The sequence below is a fragment of the Podospora anserina genome, chromosome 4 (genome assembly GCF_000226545.1).
Source record: "Podospora anserina S mat+ genomic DNA chromosome 4, supercontig 4".
Classification (NCBI taxonomy): Eukaryota; Fungi; Ascomycota; class Sordariomycetes; order Sordariales; family Podosporaceae; genus Podospora; species Podospora anserina.
In genome coordinates, this window is record NW_001914850.1 from 2,278,873 (window position 1) to 2,293,245 (window position 14,373).

Below are 14,373 nucleotides of genomic sequence, written 5' to 3' on the forward strand. Positions count from 1 at the left end.
TATAAAAAATATCACGGGATATGACCGTCGCAGCGATACATGAAATGAAGAGCATTCAAGTCGAAGCAATCGAAGGCGGTTGTGGTAGGCGAGTAACCCTAACCCTGTAATGCCCCTGAACCCCTGAGAACCGGAAAACAACACCCAGTGTACCTACTCCAACAAAGGACATGGCTTGTCAAAAAACGGCCCTGCATGTTCTGTGTTAGCGTAGGCGACGTCACGCGGGCAGTTCTCCATTCAACGCAAGCTTTTCTTTCCCTTTTTCTTTCAGCTTCAGTTTGGAGAAATCGCGGCACTGGCGACGATCGTATGGGCATGTGGCAATCCCCAAGACCTGGTCACCTGGGATGCGGGGGTGTATTCCCCGCATTCACAGTGAGCGCGTTCTCCACGGTCATGGGAAAACGCGTGACGCCCACGCCGAGAACGACTTCATACGCTTGGTTGCTGTTCAGCTGTTGGGGGCACCTATTCGGCATCTGATGTGAGGGGCACACTACCAACATGTCGGATCATGGTGTCAGCGTGGAGGCGAGGAAATCCCGATCCGGAAATCCAACAGTTCTTCGGAGGCAGACAAGGAGAGAGGGAAACGCTGACCGGGGCCGGCACGTCAATAGCCTGATTGCCAAATTCGGGGACAACTTTATGATGAGGGTCGTGCGGTACCAGCAAATTGCCATGCATAAGAGACTGGTCCCCATCATGTAGCAGTTGACGTTGCAGTACATCCAAGTTACAGATATAAGCCGTTGATAGACGCAACAAACCACCCACGCACCCGTTTCATAGCCAGACTTATCACCATACCTACCTTCTCCAACCGCCAGACCAACACCACAGAGACTCACAATCATGGCCCCCACGCCCACCGGCATCAACGTGATAATTGTCGGCGCCGGCTTCGGTGGCCTTACAGCAGCAATCGAGTGCCACCGACAAGGCCACAACGTCACCATCTACGAGAACTTCCCCGCTCTCAAGACACTCGGCGACATCATCTCCTTTGGTGCCAACGGCGGGCGTATCTTTGCCCGCTGGGCCGACGGCGCCATTGCCAGAAAGCTCCGTTCCCTCTGCATCGACCTCACAGACTACGGCTTCCGCATTCACAAGTACGACACGGGTGAGGTAGTCTACCACCAACCCACCCCACCCCAGCGCGAGGAGGCGCCCGTCTTCAATGGCCACCGCGGTGAGCTGCATGAGGTGGTGTTCAACTACGCCAGGGACGAACTCGGCATCCCGATCCACCTCGGCCAACACGTCGATGAGTACTTTGAAACAGAGGACAAGGCCGGAATCGTACTCAAGTCTGGAGAGCGGGTCGAGGCCGACATTGTCATTGGGGCTGATGGCGTCAGATCAAAGGCGAGGGAGCTTGTTCTTGGGTACGTGGACAAGCCCAAGAGCAGCGGCTATGCTGTCTGGCGGGCGTGGTTCTCTAACAAGGACATGATTGCCGACCCACGCACCAAGGAGTTTTGTGAGAATGGGGATACCTTCAACGGCTGGATCGGGCCCGACGTGCACTTCCTCTTCAGCACAATCAAGGGCGGCAAGGATTGCTGTTGGGTGCTCACCCACAAAGATGAGCACGACATCGATGAGTCGTGGTCTTTCCCGGGCAAGCTGGAAGACGTGTACAAGGTTTTGGAGGGGTGGGATCCCGTTTGCAAGGCCATCGTGGAGAAGACCCCGAGCTTGGTGGACTGGAAGTTGGTCTACCGAGACCCCCTGCCCACCTGGGTGAGCAAGCACGCGCGGATTCTGCTCTTGGGTGACGCTGCCCACCCATTCTTGCCTACCAGTGCCCAGGGAGCCACTCAAGCGATGGAGGATGGTGTCACGATTGCCGTGGCCTTGAAGCGCGGGGGGAAGGATGGTGTCCCAGCTGCAGTGAGGGCTCACCAAGAGCTCAGGTATGTTCAGCAACGTTTCGAGTCTGGATTGGGTGTTCCGCTAACATGACAACAGATATGAACGCGTTAGAGCTGTGCAAAAGACTGGCGAGTCCACTCGCGACAGATGGCACAAGACGGACTGGGAAACTGTTAAACAAAACCCGAAGAGCATTGAGTTCCCACGAGAGGACTGGATCCATGGCTTTGACGCTGAAAAGTACGCAGCGGATAATTACGACGAGGCGATCAAGAAGCTGGCAATTAAGCAGGAGCCAGAGGAGGAAACCGCTCCGTTGGCAGCTGTGCCTCCTGCTGTAGTGGTTTAGAATTTCGTTACCTTGGGTACCTAGTCATGAAGTCCAGTCGTGGCGCTTGGGAGCATGTTTTGCTTGAGCTGTAGAGGTAGTTTCCAATATCATCCGTGTTGAACAGGATGCCTTTGTTTTATGTGAAAACCCTAGTTGAAAACGGATATGCTCCTGGCCAACCCTCTAGCTACCTGTCAGTAATTGCATAGAGATATCTACGTACAATTCACTCTTCTTCCAAGGCCATGATAACGCTCTTCACCTCCAGAAAGTTGTCCATGCTGCACAATGCACCCTCGCGCCCCTGTCCACTTCCCTTGTACCCACCAAAAGGTAGGTCATATGCAGTATTCGGGCTGGTGGTGTTGATGCCCACATATCCGCTCTCCAGCGCTTGTACGACTCTCATGGCTCTGCTGATGTCCTTGGTGAAGACCGAGGCATACAACCCAAACTCGGTATCATTCGCCTTGGCAATGGCCTCCTTCTCGGTCTCAAAGGTGTTGATGATAACCACTGGCCCAAACACCTCTTCCTTGGTTATTTTAGCCTCCTCTGGGGTATTCAGGAAGATGGTCGGTTCGATAAAGTATCCATTCGAGGTCTCCAACTTTCCAGACCCCCCAAGAGCGAGAGTGGCGCCCGAGTCTTTCGCCGAGTTGATGTAAGAAAGCACATGCTTGTACTGAAGCTCATCTGCCTGGGGGCCATGATTCGTCTCTTTGTCCAAAGGGTTGCCTGACTTGACGCTCGAGCTGTAGCTAACTTTGAACTGCTCGACGAATTTCTCGGCGATGGTTGACTGTACGTAGATGCGGGAATTGGCCATGCAAACCTGCCCAGAGTTGAACTGCATGCTCCAGCGGGTCTGGGCAACCGCCTTCTCGAGGTTTGCGTCGTCGAAGATGATGGCGGGTGACTTGCCTCCAAGCTCGAGAATGACCTTCTTGAGATTTGTTCGCGCCGCCTCCTCCTGGATGAGCTTTCCCGTACGGCTCGAGCCTGTAAAGCTCAGTGCCCTGACGTCCATGTGGCGGGACAGGATCTGACCAGAGGGGATGCCATGACCGGAGAGAACATTGAAGACCCCCGGCGGGAAGCCTGCTTCTTTGACGAGCTTGGCGATTCGAGCAACTGCCAGAGGCGCCTTCTCCGAAGTTTTGAGAACAATAGTGTTTCCCGTTATCAGCGCTGGCGCTGACTTGGACGCAAAAAAGTGCACTGGCACATTCCACGGAATGATGAGAGCTACCACCCCGAATGGCTGGCGAAGCGTCATGGTGACATGACCAGGGGTGTTGACACTGGCCTGGCCCTGAATATGGGGCCAGGCCTCGGCGTAGTGGTCATATTGCCCGGCTGCGGATTCGGCGAAGAAGTGGGTAGAAACGGGCATCCCCATCGCCACAGCGTCCAGCTTGGCAATTTCATCTCTGTGCTCCCGGATAAGAGCGGCGAGCTTCTTTAGGTAAACAGCACGTTTTGCTGGACCCAGCGCTGACCAAGCGGGGAAGGCTGCTTTGGCTGCAGCCACCGCTCTATTGGTGTCATCTGCGGTAGCTTCAGGAACTGCGCACCGTCATCAGCTGATGTTCTCGTTAAATTGGAAAAAGTGGGCGGTTATTTACCTTCTCCTGACACTTCTCTAGTGGCGGGATTGTAAACAGAAAATGTCTTGCCATCCGAGGCTTCAACGAGCTAAAGGTATGTCAGTGGGTGCTTCTAGGTACTTGGCAACGATGGGAATCACACCTCTCCATCTATCAACATCCGTGGCCGGATGGGACTGGTGCTAAATGCCATCCTGGCTTGATTCTGAGGTTATGTCACTGATACAGTGTAAAGGGGGCGGAATTCACACCAAATTGCCGTGAGTCGTGGTAGGCAGGTAGGTACCTTAGGCAATGGTGAAAGAAAGTTTCCACAGGAATTGGCCAGAACATGAAAGTAAACTTGCGATGAAGTCTTCTTTCGGCGTTAAGTTCCACCGGCATCCATAAGCTAGTTTGATCCACGTCCCTATATCAAGATATGTTAACCCCGCAGTAACATTGTCGCCATTTTGGGAAGCTGGAACCGGGTAGCTTTATCCGGCTGATTGCAACGAAACAATAGGAAGTGTGAGAGGCGGATGGCGAGGTGACTAAGCGTTGCTGTGACATAATACGTGATCACAAGTAGGTAGACATCTAGAGGTTATTCATTCACTACGAGGTTACGCTGTGCATTCACAAGGGTTCTCCACAGAACACTCCCTGTCGGCGGACCGCTGCTTGGAATCAGATGGTGGACAGGGAGCGTCCCGTCAGGTTGGGAAGCATTTGCGGGAATGAGGCTCCATCGGCAGGGCACCTGCCCCTGGGGCTGTGGATACCTACTTGGACTCGACATCACGACAATCTCTACCATGTTGCAATTACAGTGATTCACGCCCGACTCCCTCAAACTCGACAAAAGCATACGCGGCTTACTTTCTCTTTTTGGACCACCAAATCTCGGTCATACTCGTATACGACAGGCAGTGCGTTTAACTGGCGAGTAGAAATCATCACAACGACATCATAAACGTATGATAGTAGGATCATACGATAAGGTTGTCAACTCGACGAACCAACATTTCGTCTGATGCAGGGATATTTCATGAACCCAAGATGAGCCTTGCCTGTATTCAACGACCGATCGCTGTTGACGCCACGTGGGATTCCATCCAGCTGGGTTGCTATCTCCACTCTAGGCCAGGGTCCAAAGACGAGGCCATCCCCAAAATCCCTATCATGGACGAGCGGGCCTTGCGGGGACACTAAGAGTTGGGTCAAACGCTGGATCTTTGTGAGGCTCCATTTTTGACTGCCCAAATTCCCACCCATGGGTCCATATCTCCGGGCTCGTCACCTTCATCCTGTCGGGCTCGAGGATGCCATTTGCCGTTGGGGATTGGGGGTCCATTCGGGGGGTCGGGGCCCATTTACCGCAGACAGCGGGCCGGAACCATTGGCCTTGGCAACAGCCCATGGGTTCATCTCCCGGGATTTGACCCCCCACCCCAGGTGCCAGTTGGGCATGCTTGTTTTTGGTCATCCTCAAGTCTTTAAAACCTTCAACTGTGCTGCTTGTTTCCACCCTCGAGGTTATATCATTGCCTGCCGTTCGCTCTGTCGCTCAAGCCAAACTGCACATCGCAACATGACCTTCCAGAAAGCTCCCAAAGGCACCATCGCCATCGAAGAGGCTGTCCTCGACCCCGCCGGCCTCAGTTGGATCTCTGCCTCGGCGCCTCTCTTCAACCCAGGACATCGCCAAACACCTCCGCACTCGCCTTCCGGCTCTCCTCCCGGTTCTCCTACCCGTCACTCTCACCTTACATCTCTTCTCCAAGATGTCCACACTACCCGCCTTCACCAGATGGACACACATGGCGTGGAATACATGCTTCTGTCTTTAACCTCCCCCGGACCCCAAGGCGAATCAGACCCTGCCAAAGCCGCGATCATCGCCCGTGAGGCCAATAACTGGCTTTCAGAGCAAGTGAAACTCAACCCAGCGCGTTTCGGGGGTCTCGCGTCAGTTTCCATGCACAACTCTGCTGATGCTTCAGCTGAAGCAGTTCGGGCAGTGAAGGAACTGGGATTTTTCGGTCTGATCATCAACGACTACCAGGACTCCTCACCTGGTGCTCCCAACGCGGACAAGGAAGGCAAGATCTACTACGACGGTGAAGGATTTCACGAGTTTTGGAAGACTGTTGAAGAACTGGACGTGCCAGTGTACTTGCACCCTCGATACCCGGCGGCACTGGACCTCGAGCCTGGGACCAAATGGGGAGATAGGAAGCAGATTCTCGGGGCTGCGGTTCAGTTCCATTTGGATCTGAGCACGCATGTGTACGCACTGTGTTCATCGGGCGTATTCGATCTCTTTCCACGAGTCAAGGTCGTTATTGGACACTTGGGAGAAGGGCGAGTCGTCAATATGTGTCATCTACGTGATTTCAACTGCTAACGTGACGTCCAGGATTCCCTTCAATCTTTGGAGGGCAGACCACTGGTATAACAAACCCGTGAAGAAGGCCACCCGACCGTCCAAGGAGGACTACACCTACTATTTCACCCACAACATTTCCATCACCACGTCGGGAAACTTTAACGAGCCAGGCCTCAAGTTTTGCATAGATCAAATTGGAGTGGAACGGTGTCTATTCTCAATTGATTATCCATACGACACCATTGCAGAGGCACAATACTGGTGGCACGGCGTGGACTTGCCAGCCGATCAGAAAGAGCTGGTAGCAAGGGGAAACGCCATCCGTTTGTTCAAACTGCCATTGGATCCTTGATTCCTAGGTACCTGGTCGCTTGGCGGAACTCGGCTTTGGGGGTTTTCGACAACGGCTTTTGTCTTTATATTCACGATACGTCTGGTTTCTTTTCGGTTGTGTACCTTATAGGGCGATAGGATTTTGGCTTGTATTTGGTCTTTGCCATAGTACCTATGCCTTGCTTGTTTGTCTAGGTATTCTACCTTTCGGTGGTGTACGTCTGTTGGAATCTTAACCTTTTCGCTGCGAAGTGAACAACCCCACGAAGTGGAAACTGCCGGTTACCTTATCATGCCAGGCTGTCCATTTGCGGATGGGTAAAAGCAAGTTGTTAATTACCGCCTACCACGGCTCATCTCCCGGCCCTTCACAATCAAGGTAGTAGTGCTCAATATCATGAGATTCTATCTCAGTGTCACCCTGTGCTGTAACTTGACGTCAGATTCAACATAGCGTCAAATTTATAAACCACCTTCAATATGTACCAGACTTCCTTTTGCCGCGTTCAGCTGTTTGAGTATATAGGGATGCCGTGTGTTGTGATACTGCAGATCATTGTCGTTTCTGCCACGGTAATCCTCCTACCGATCAAGGACGATGATTGCCTCATTTCTTGTCCTGTGGTTAGCCTTGTCCGGGCAAGCGTTATGTCTCACTTCAGGCCAGAGTGATGACACCTGCATTTGCACTGGTGTCGATTATCTTGACCACGAAATATATCTCGTTGATGGGACAAGAAACGGAAACTTCAGTTTTGCCTCAACATTTGAAGGTAATAGCGCCTCCAAACTTCTTTGAACTTGAAAGAACTGTCCCTAACTACCTTACCAACATGAACAGGCGCCTGTGAAAATGTAGATATCACACCAATTCTGCAGGACTACGACAGCAATCAGTTTCCCTGCTCCCAGATCACTCCAGGCCCTCCTGAGTCCATTCAAATATCAACATGGTACAATCTTTTGTAGATTCATGCCCAAGTAACGAAGGTATGCTGACCGCAGTTTCAGCTCGATCTCTTATTTCGACTTGTACTCAGGCAATTGGATCATTGTTCTCCCTCACTCAGACACAGGCTTTGTGGAAACCCGTCCATTTGAAATAATCGTCTCTCGTCCGTTAACAACTCTAACGAGTGTGAGGTCAACCTCAACACCTTCACGGATAGCAAGTAAGCAGAACTACATATATCTCGCTGCTCGAGACCCGTGATATACTAATTCGTTTCTTGTTTTGACTTCAAGCTGTGACTACAACACTCACCGCAACATCAACCTCGCAAACCACTACTCGCATTACCATCCCTAACCAGTCCGTTGGGATTGTGACTGTCCCTTGCAATACTGCTTCAACGGTCACGACAACAGATCGATTGCCTCCCTCTACCATTACTGAATGGCGAACCATCATCCGGACGACGGCCTCAGGTCGAGTAACAAGTTCCACCTTTGTTACCAGCACACTCACGCCCGTGTGTCGGATTCCATCCTCGACGATGCCAGTGCGAGTTACTACTGCAGTTCTTACGCTTACAAGACCGCCTTCAACAACCTCTACAACAAGCCCCTTGACAGGTGCTTTCACGTTTACAGCTTCCGGATCTATCTGTGCTGGAAATCCTCCCTGGGGTCCAGGGAACGGTGGTGGCGGGGGCAGTTGGGGGCCAGGAAGAGGCGGTGGATGGGGACCGGGAGGTGGAGGGAACTGGGGTGGTCCAGGTGGTGGCTGGGGTGGAGGAAATGACCTGCCTCCCTGGGTGACTTGTAGACCCCCTGGTGCAGCTCCTACCGCTAGTGGTAAATGGGGGGGTTGGGGAAGAAGGCAGGCCGTAGAGACGCGGACGGAAACAGTGACTGTCACTCGAGTTGGTGAGTTGTTGTTGCAATCTTTCCTCTTGATGAAGGTTAAGTATAGTTGGACTAACAGTTCTATTCGACAGTGGTGAGCACAGTTACACAGACAATGTGAGTGTCCATTCTTTGTCGTGGCGTAGTACCTTGACTAGGTAAACTAATGTTGTGTGGTCTGCAGTACTCCACCAGCAAGGACAGTGTGCGTTTGGCAGAGGGATGCTACCCAAGTTGTGACCGTAACAGGCCCAGCTTTAACGGTGTTGAGCCCTGTTACTGCTGTTACTGGTGTGGTTGAGACAATCTTTGTTACGTGAGTGTTTACATGCAGACTCATCTTGAAAATGAAGTACTATATAGCTAACGCAATATAGGCAAACCATTCTCGGTGTATCAACCAATTCCGCATCCGCGACTGCTTGTTCACGAGCGGGTGGGGTGTATGGGGTCAGTCAGGGGTAGATGTGATTGGAAAGGGGGTTACGGGGTTAGGGTTACCCCCTGAGTTCAGGGGCTTGTTTTGCGTTCAGCTGCTGAAGGCTGTCCGACGTCAACATGACCTTTTTCCTCCCAAACTGGGTGGTTAGATTCAGATGAACCATGATTCTAGCCAAGAACCTTGCAATATCTCCCAATATACCCAGCTTCTCACCTCTTTAGCCTGTACTCGTTCACTCATAACCGCATCGACACCATCAACCCAATTAGCCGCCTGGATTTCTCCATTGTCCGATCATATCTCCACGAATAATAGATTTCCAAATAAGAAACGGGAATGCAAATGCATCCCCCACGTGGCATTCCAGATTCTTGGGTTGCAGCATGGGTCCACACAGGTGTAAATCTCTGGTCAGGTTTATCAACTGAATCTTCCTGCGATTCCAACAGAGAATTCAGAAGAACCACTGCAGTCATTCCTGAGTTGTCTTGTTTTGCTGGCTTACAATGAATTTCCACCTTTTCCTTTTGTCTTCTGCGTTTGTGGCGGTCTCTGGCCAGCTCGACAAGGTTGCGAAAGAAGCCGGACTCCTGTACTTTGGCACCGCAGTCGATAACCCCAGTCTCAACAACCAAAATTATCTCCGTATCGCTCGTGATCCCGCTGAGTTTGGCTCGCTCACTCCGGCCAACGGACAGAAGTGGTCCAACACCCAGGCGAGCCAGGGGCGCTTCACTTACGGGAGTGGTGATGCGATAGCTAATATTGCACGACAGACAGGCCAGCAGTTGAGATGCCATACCTTGGTGTGGTATAACCAGTTGCCTGGATGGGGTCAGTCCAGTCAAACCAAAGAAGCGTCCGCGATGTGTGTGTGTTAACTGGGTAAACACAGTCAGCAGCGTCTACAGTCGCGATCAGATGCAACAAATCATTACCGCACATATCCAGAATGTGGCTGGACACTATAAGGGACGGTGCTATGCCTGGGACGTGGTCAATGAAGCTATGGAGGATGACGGAAGATACCGCAACAATCCTAGTATGCCCATTGTCCCCTGCCCCTTATGATTACCATGGGATGTTGACAATGACCAAAAAATAGTGTACCGAGCCATGGGAGTTGACTACATCACACACTCCTTCAAGGTAGCCCAGCAAACTGACCCCGCCGCGAAGCTCTATTACAACGATTTCAACATTGAGCGATGCTGCAACGCCAAGATCAATGCCACCATCGCCATGATTCGCACTGTTAAGACCGCGGGGGCTCCCGTTCACGGAATCGGCATGCAGGGTCACTCCCGGGTGGGCATGTCACCCTCCAAGCGAGAGATGAAGGAGACCATGGCTCGGTTCTCTGAGCTTGTCGACGAAGTTGCCTTCACCGAGGTTGATATTCGCCACACCAAGCTACCGATCGGGGCGGCCGAGAGGGAACAGCAAGGGAAAGATTACATGGAAGTTGTAGGGGCATGCTTGGAGATGCCAAAGTGCGTCGGGATCACTGTATGGGATTTCACTGACCAGGTTTGTGACATCGTTTCTCCGCAAGGAAGTTTGCTGACAAGATGCGATGCAAGTATTCGTGGATCCCTCAACAGTATCCTGGGGAGGGAGAGGCGTGTCTATGGGATAGGAATTATAACAAGAAGCCAGCCTATCACAGCATCGTTGGACTACTGCAGAGTGCTGCGAGTTCTGGTCTTAGAACGTCCGCGACACCCGCACCAGCGGCTGCTGTTGCTGTTACTGCGGCTTGACAGCGGCCGATAGATCGAAAAGAAATGTCCTGCTGAGGCTACATCATGAACTTTTTGCCTCAATGCGGGCCAATATGCTCCCTTGTAGGATGTGATAACGACTGTTAGCGTTACCTCTGTCACAATCCTTTATCGATCAACACAAGGAAAGGTCTGCAGAAGGATCAAATTGTGGAATCTAAACCAGCAGTGTTGAGGCAAAAATGACAGTCACACGCACATGGTTCTCAACGCAAGTCGGGCACACTCATCACACCGAGTAATACCCCACCCCAAGTTGACATAAAAGCAAACAGAACCCGAGTTACTAAGATGGGCAAGGAAGCGTCATCGTCGGAACATGCGGCAAGTTGGTAGCTGCCGTCAACTTCGCCCCGGGCAGCTGCCATGCGACGGAGAATGTAATTTGCGTTGAAAAACAGGTATATCGCCCACCTGCGCCCTTTTGTGAAGAAGCCGTGGGATCATATGCACAAAAGGGAATGTCCAACAGTGGGAAAAGCGTGCCGACAAATGCAAGATGGCTGAAGTTCAGTGTCACCTGGATATGGGCATGTCTTGCGAGCATAGCGCAGCTGAGGCGGGTAGTCCGGCAAGAGAAATCCTGACAAGGAAAAGTTCTGGCTGCCAGGTCTGACTGTTCAATAGGTACCTGAATAGGTGGGTGTGGTGTAGACCAGCGAGACTGCATTTCAGGTAGGCGAGTGGTAACACGGTGTATGAGGACCATTTCTACCCAGCCTGGAATCAGAAGATAAAATCTGATTGGTAGGAGCTGTACGAACTCTTGATAAAGCGGCAGTGAGTCGTGTTTCTCTGCTCGGCCTTTTCAAAAACAGACCAGAAAGTAAGACAGGCCAAGCAAAGCAAGGCAGCTTGGAAACCGGTGTTGCTTGGTACCTAACATCGAAGGTAGGTCCAGTTCCGATCCCACCACACCGAAGTCCTTTTGCTACTTTTCACACAGCCATTCGTCAAAAACAAAAGACCGTCGGTTTTTGAGACTCCCGAGTCGCCTATCTGCTGCAAACATTCGTTAGTTGACATCCACGCCGCCCGCGTGGCATTGTCAGGGATCAGTGCCGTGGGAAGGATTATGGGTCTCATCCTGTTGGTGATACAACCGCCGTTGGGCGGTGTAGTGATGGTGGTGTGGGCTGTTCTGACGATGGGGGCCGGCTTACCGCTGCATTTAGTTCACGTGAACTTCATTCGGAGTCCCCTTGTGTGACGCTTCCATGACCACACAGCTCTGCTTGATTGGTCTTGCAAGAGGTCGAATGCTTTCATTCGTCAGCCCTATGGTGCAAGACTGCGGCACCAAGCCGGATCCTGTGAGCACACACCCACACCATTCAAGGGGGGTTTTGTGGCTTGTAGGTATTTCGACGTGGCTTCCATACCTATCTGAGTCCTCCAATGCATGATTGCCTGATCTTCCTCGCATCTGCATTCCCGATTGAAGCCGCATATCTGAGGAGTGCGGTAGGTACTTAGTCACATGGAGTCAATGCATCCGGTCTGATAGATACTCTGTTGGAGCAGATTCACCGACCTCTGGCTAAGTGGTACACCCTTCCTACCTGCCGGCTACCGTAGCTATGATATGTGTGTAGAATAAAGACACCGTGGCGTCTCTCGACAGATGTAGTAGCCGCGTTCACCTCCAACAGGGGCAGTGCCCCTCCTTTATGCTGCCTGACAGAGTGTGTGGAGCAAAGACATCGTTGACCCAGACCAATTGCCGCTTGTTATTTCCATTTGGATGCAGAGGTCAAGGGCATGTACCATGATTGGAGCTGAAGTGTCTATTTCGTGATGGTGGCCGTCTCCAGATCCTTCTATAAAACGAGGACCTGATGCCGCATCCCTTACATGTTCTCTTCAAATAATTTCACAACTTCTCAGACCAGTACCTAGAAACATTATGTCAGTCATGACACACACACCAGAGACACCAGTGGCACGAATCGCTGCCCTAATACATGGTCAATCCCTCCGCCTCCCAAGCCTTCAGCCTGTGCTTTCGAACTGGCCGACACTGTTGAGCCCTCACTATGCTGAACTCAAAAGGAAGGTCGGCATGAAAATCGACGAGTGGATTTCTGACGAGCGCGTTCGACGAAAGGCACAAATCATTGACTTGCCATTGTTTTCTTCAATGTGTGTGATCACCCCTTCTCTTCTCTGGAAAGCAAGATGGTGCTTTTTCATCATGAACTCACTAACCATCTCTATTTCGTAGCTGGTACCCTCACGCCACTCTGGACCGTCTTGAAATGATAACTTGGTACTCAATGTGGATCTTCCTTTGGGACGATGTTATTGAAGATAGTGCGACTCCTGCCTCCGGGATTACCGACAAGGTTTCATGGATACACCACCAAGCACTGAAGTACATGGAGTACCATCTCGGCCTTTCATCCTCCCTCGAAGAACCAATACCCCCCACCAAATACTGCACATTGTTCAGATATGCCGCCGAGCCGTTCCGGAAAGCATCAAGCCTCTTACAGAGAATCAGATTCTATGAAGAGCTCAAGGTATACATGGATGGCTGTGAAGTCGAACAGGAGTTTGTGCGTGCTGGCGAGCTTCCGAGTTGGCGAGAGTATTGGTCGCACAGACTGGGCACCTCATCTGTGCATACCTACAGCGCTCTGGGCGAATATATGAGTGGCGGAAACATACCACCAGAAATGTTGGATACCCCTGAGCTAAAGGAGCTTTGGGTGGGAATCAACAGGCACATTGTCACGTAAGTCTTCCCGAACTGATTCAAGATGACAGAAAGCACAACATTAATCGTTATTCACACCCAGTGTCAATGATCTAATATCATTCAAAAAGGAGGTTGACAAGTCAAGCTTCCATAGCCTCGTCCCAATTGTAATGAATGAGACCGGCGCAAACTTGGACACGGTCGTCGACAGCTTAGTTGATACGCTGCGCAACATTGGAGACAGCATGAACCGAGCGGGGGATAGCCTGATTGCTCTCGCAGAGAACAGTCATGGAGCGCAAGGGAGGCAAAATATGGAACAGTATGTCCGGTGTTTTCAAACCAGCGCAACCGGGAATTACTGGTGGTCGTAAGTTCTGTTACTCAACCTGCACGGGAAACACACTGGTTTGAAAAGGGCCATACTGATTGATTCTGTAGACTCTTTTGTCGCCGTTACGGTGTAGAGCAATATTTGCAAGCCGATGGGTCTCTTGTTGTACCTCTCTAGTCAAGCATGGTTGACTCTCGAGTCATGGGCGGTTTGGAAGAGATATCCTACATGAGAGGGGGTTCTTTGCATTTTTAGCATGGTCTTTGGCGTTTTTGAGGGTCGAGGTGCAGGGGAAGATAAGGTACTCAAGGTTGCCAGTTTTAGGTATGTAGAGAACGTATTGAATATACTTACTTAGCTGTGTCTCTCATCTGGATGGTCCAGCAGATAACATGCCCACAATTGACAGATGCAAGCTGAGCGTTGTTCCTAATTACCTGTCTGTCTCCTCCATACTGGCGTGACGCGACTCAGACAAGGACCAAAAGGCTGCCTGGAAGGGCCTCCTGCGCCACGAAAACACAGTGTAGTGATAAGCAAATCAGTTACTGTGAGGCCCTATCGTTTCGGACCGAGTTGCACTTCACGGCTCACAACTTGAGTTGGGGGTCGGGAGTCAGCACGGAATCTCGGAATCTAACCACCCTTGTGTGGGGGTTAACAACCGTGAATGGCAGGCGCACACACGCTAATCTGCTAAGCGGGCTTACTGCAACACACCCAATTTGGCTTCAT

At 51.5% G+C, this 14,373-nt stretch overlaps 5 protein-coding genes across 5 annotated transcripts; 4 read left to right on the forward strand and 1 right to left on the reverse strand.

Moving 5' to 3' along the window:
• Positions 1-858: 858 nt before the first annotated feature.
• PODANS_4_4560 (uncharacterized protein) lies at positions 859-2,233 on the forward strand (the record flags this gene model as incomplete). The annotated part of the gene is made up of 2 exons (XM_001906368.1): positions 859-1,925; positions 1,981-2,233. 2 exons carry the CDS (start codon positions 859-861, stop codon positions 2,231-2,233), a joined length of 1,320 nt encoding a protein of 439 aa, XP_001906403.1.
• Positions 2,234-2,441: 208 nt separating this feature from the next.
• PODANS_4_4550 (uncharacterized protein) lies at positions 2,442-3,985 on the reverse strand (the record flags this gene model as incomplete). The annotated part of the gene is made up of 3 exons (XM_001906369.1): positions 2,442-3,784; positions 3,844-3,913; positions 3,968-3,985. The coding sequence occupies 3 exons, from the start codon at positions 3,983-3,985 to the stop codon at positions 2,442-2,444; spliced, it is 1,431 nt and encodes a 476-aa protein (XP_001906404.1).
• Positions 3,986-5,275: 1,290 nt separating this feature from the next.
• PODANS_4_4540 (uncharacterized protein) lies at positions 5,276-6,548 on the forward strand (the record flags this gene model as incomplete). Its single annotated transcript, XM_001906370.1, has 2 exons — positions 5,276-6,171; positions 6,227-6,548. 2 exons carry the CDS (start codon positions 5,276-5,278, stop codon positions 6,546-6,548), a joined length of 1,218 nt encoding a protein of 405 aa, XP_001906405.1.
• Positions 6,549-9,325: 2,777 nt separating this feature from the next.
• Positions 9,326-10,582, forward strand: PODANS_4_4530 (uncharacterized protein; the record flags this gene model as incomplete). Its single annotated transcript, XM_001906371.1, has 4 exons — positions 9,326-9,653; positions 9,715-9,861; positions 9,925-10,349; positions 10,403-10,582. 4 exons carry the CDS (start codon positions 9,326-9,328, stop codon positions 10,580-10,582), a joined length of 1,080 nt encoding a protein of 359 aa, XP_001906406.1.
• Positions 10,583-12,861: 2,279 nt separating this feature from the next.
• PODANS_4_4520 (uncharacterized protein) lies at positions 12,862-13,344 on the forward strand (the record flags this gene model as incomplete). Its single annotated transcript, XM_001906372.1, has 1 exon — positions 12,862-13,344. One exon carries the CDS (start codon positions 12,862-12,864, stop codon positions 13,342-13,344), a length of 483 nt encoding a protein of 160 aa, XP_001906407.1.
• Positions 13,345-14,373: the final 1,029 nt, after the last annotated feature.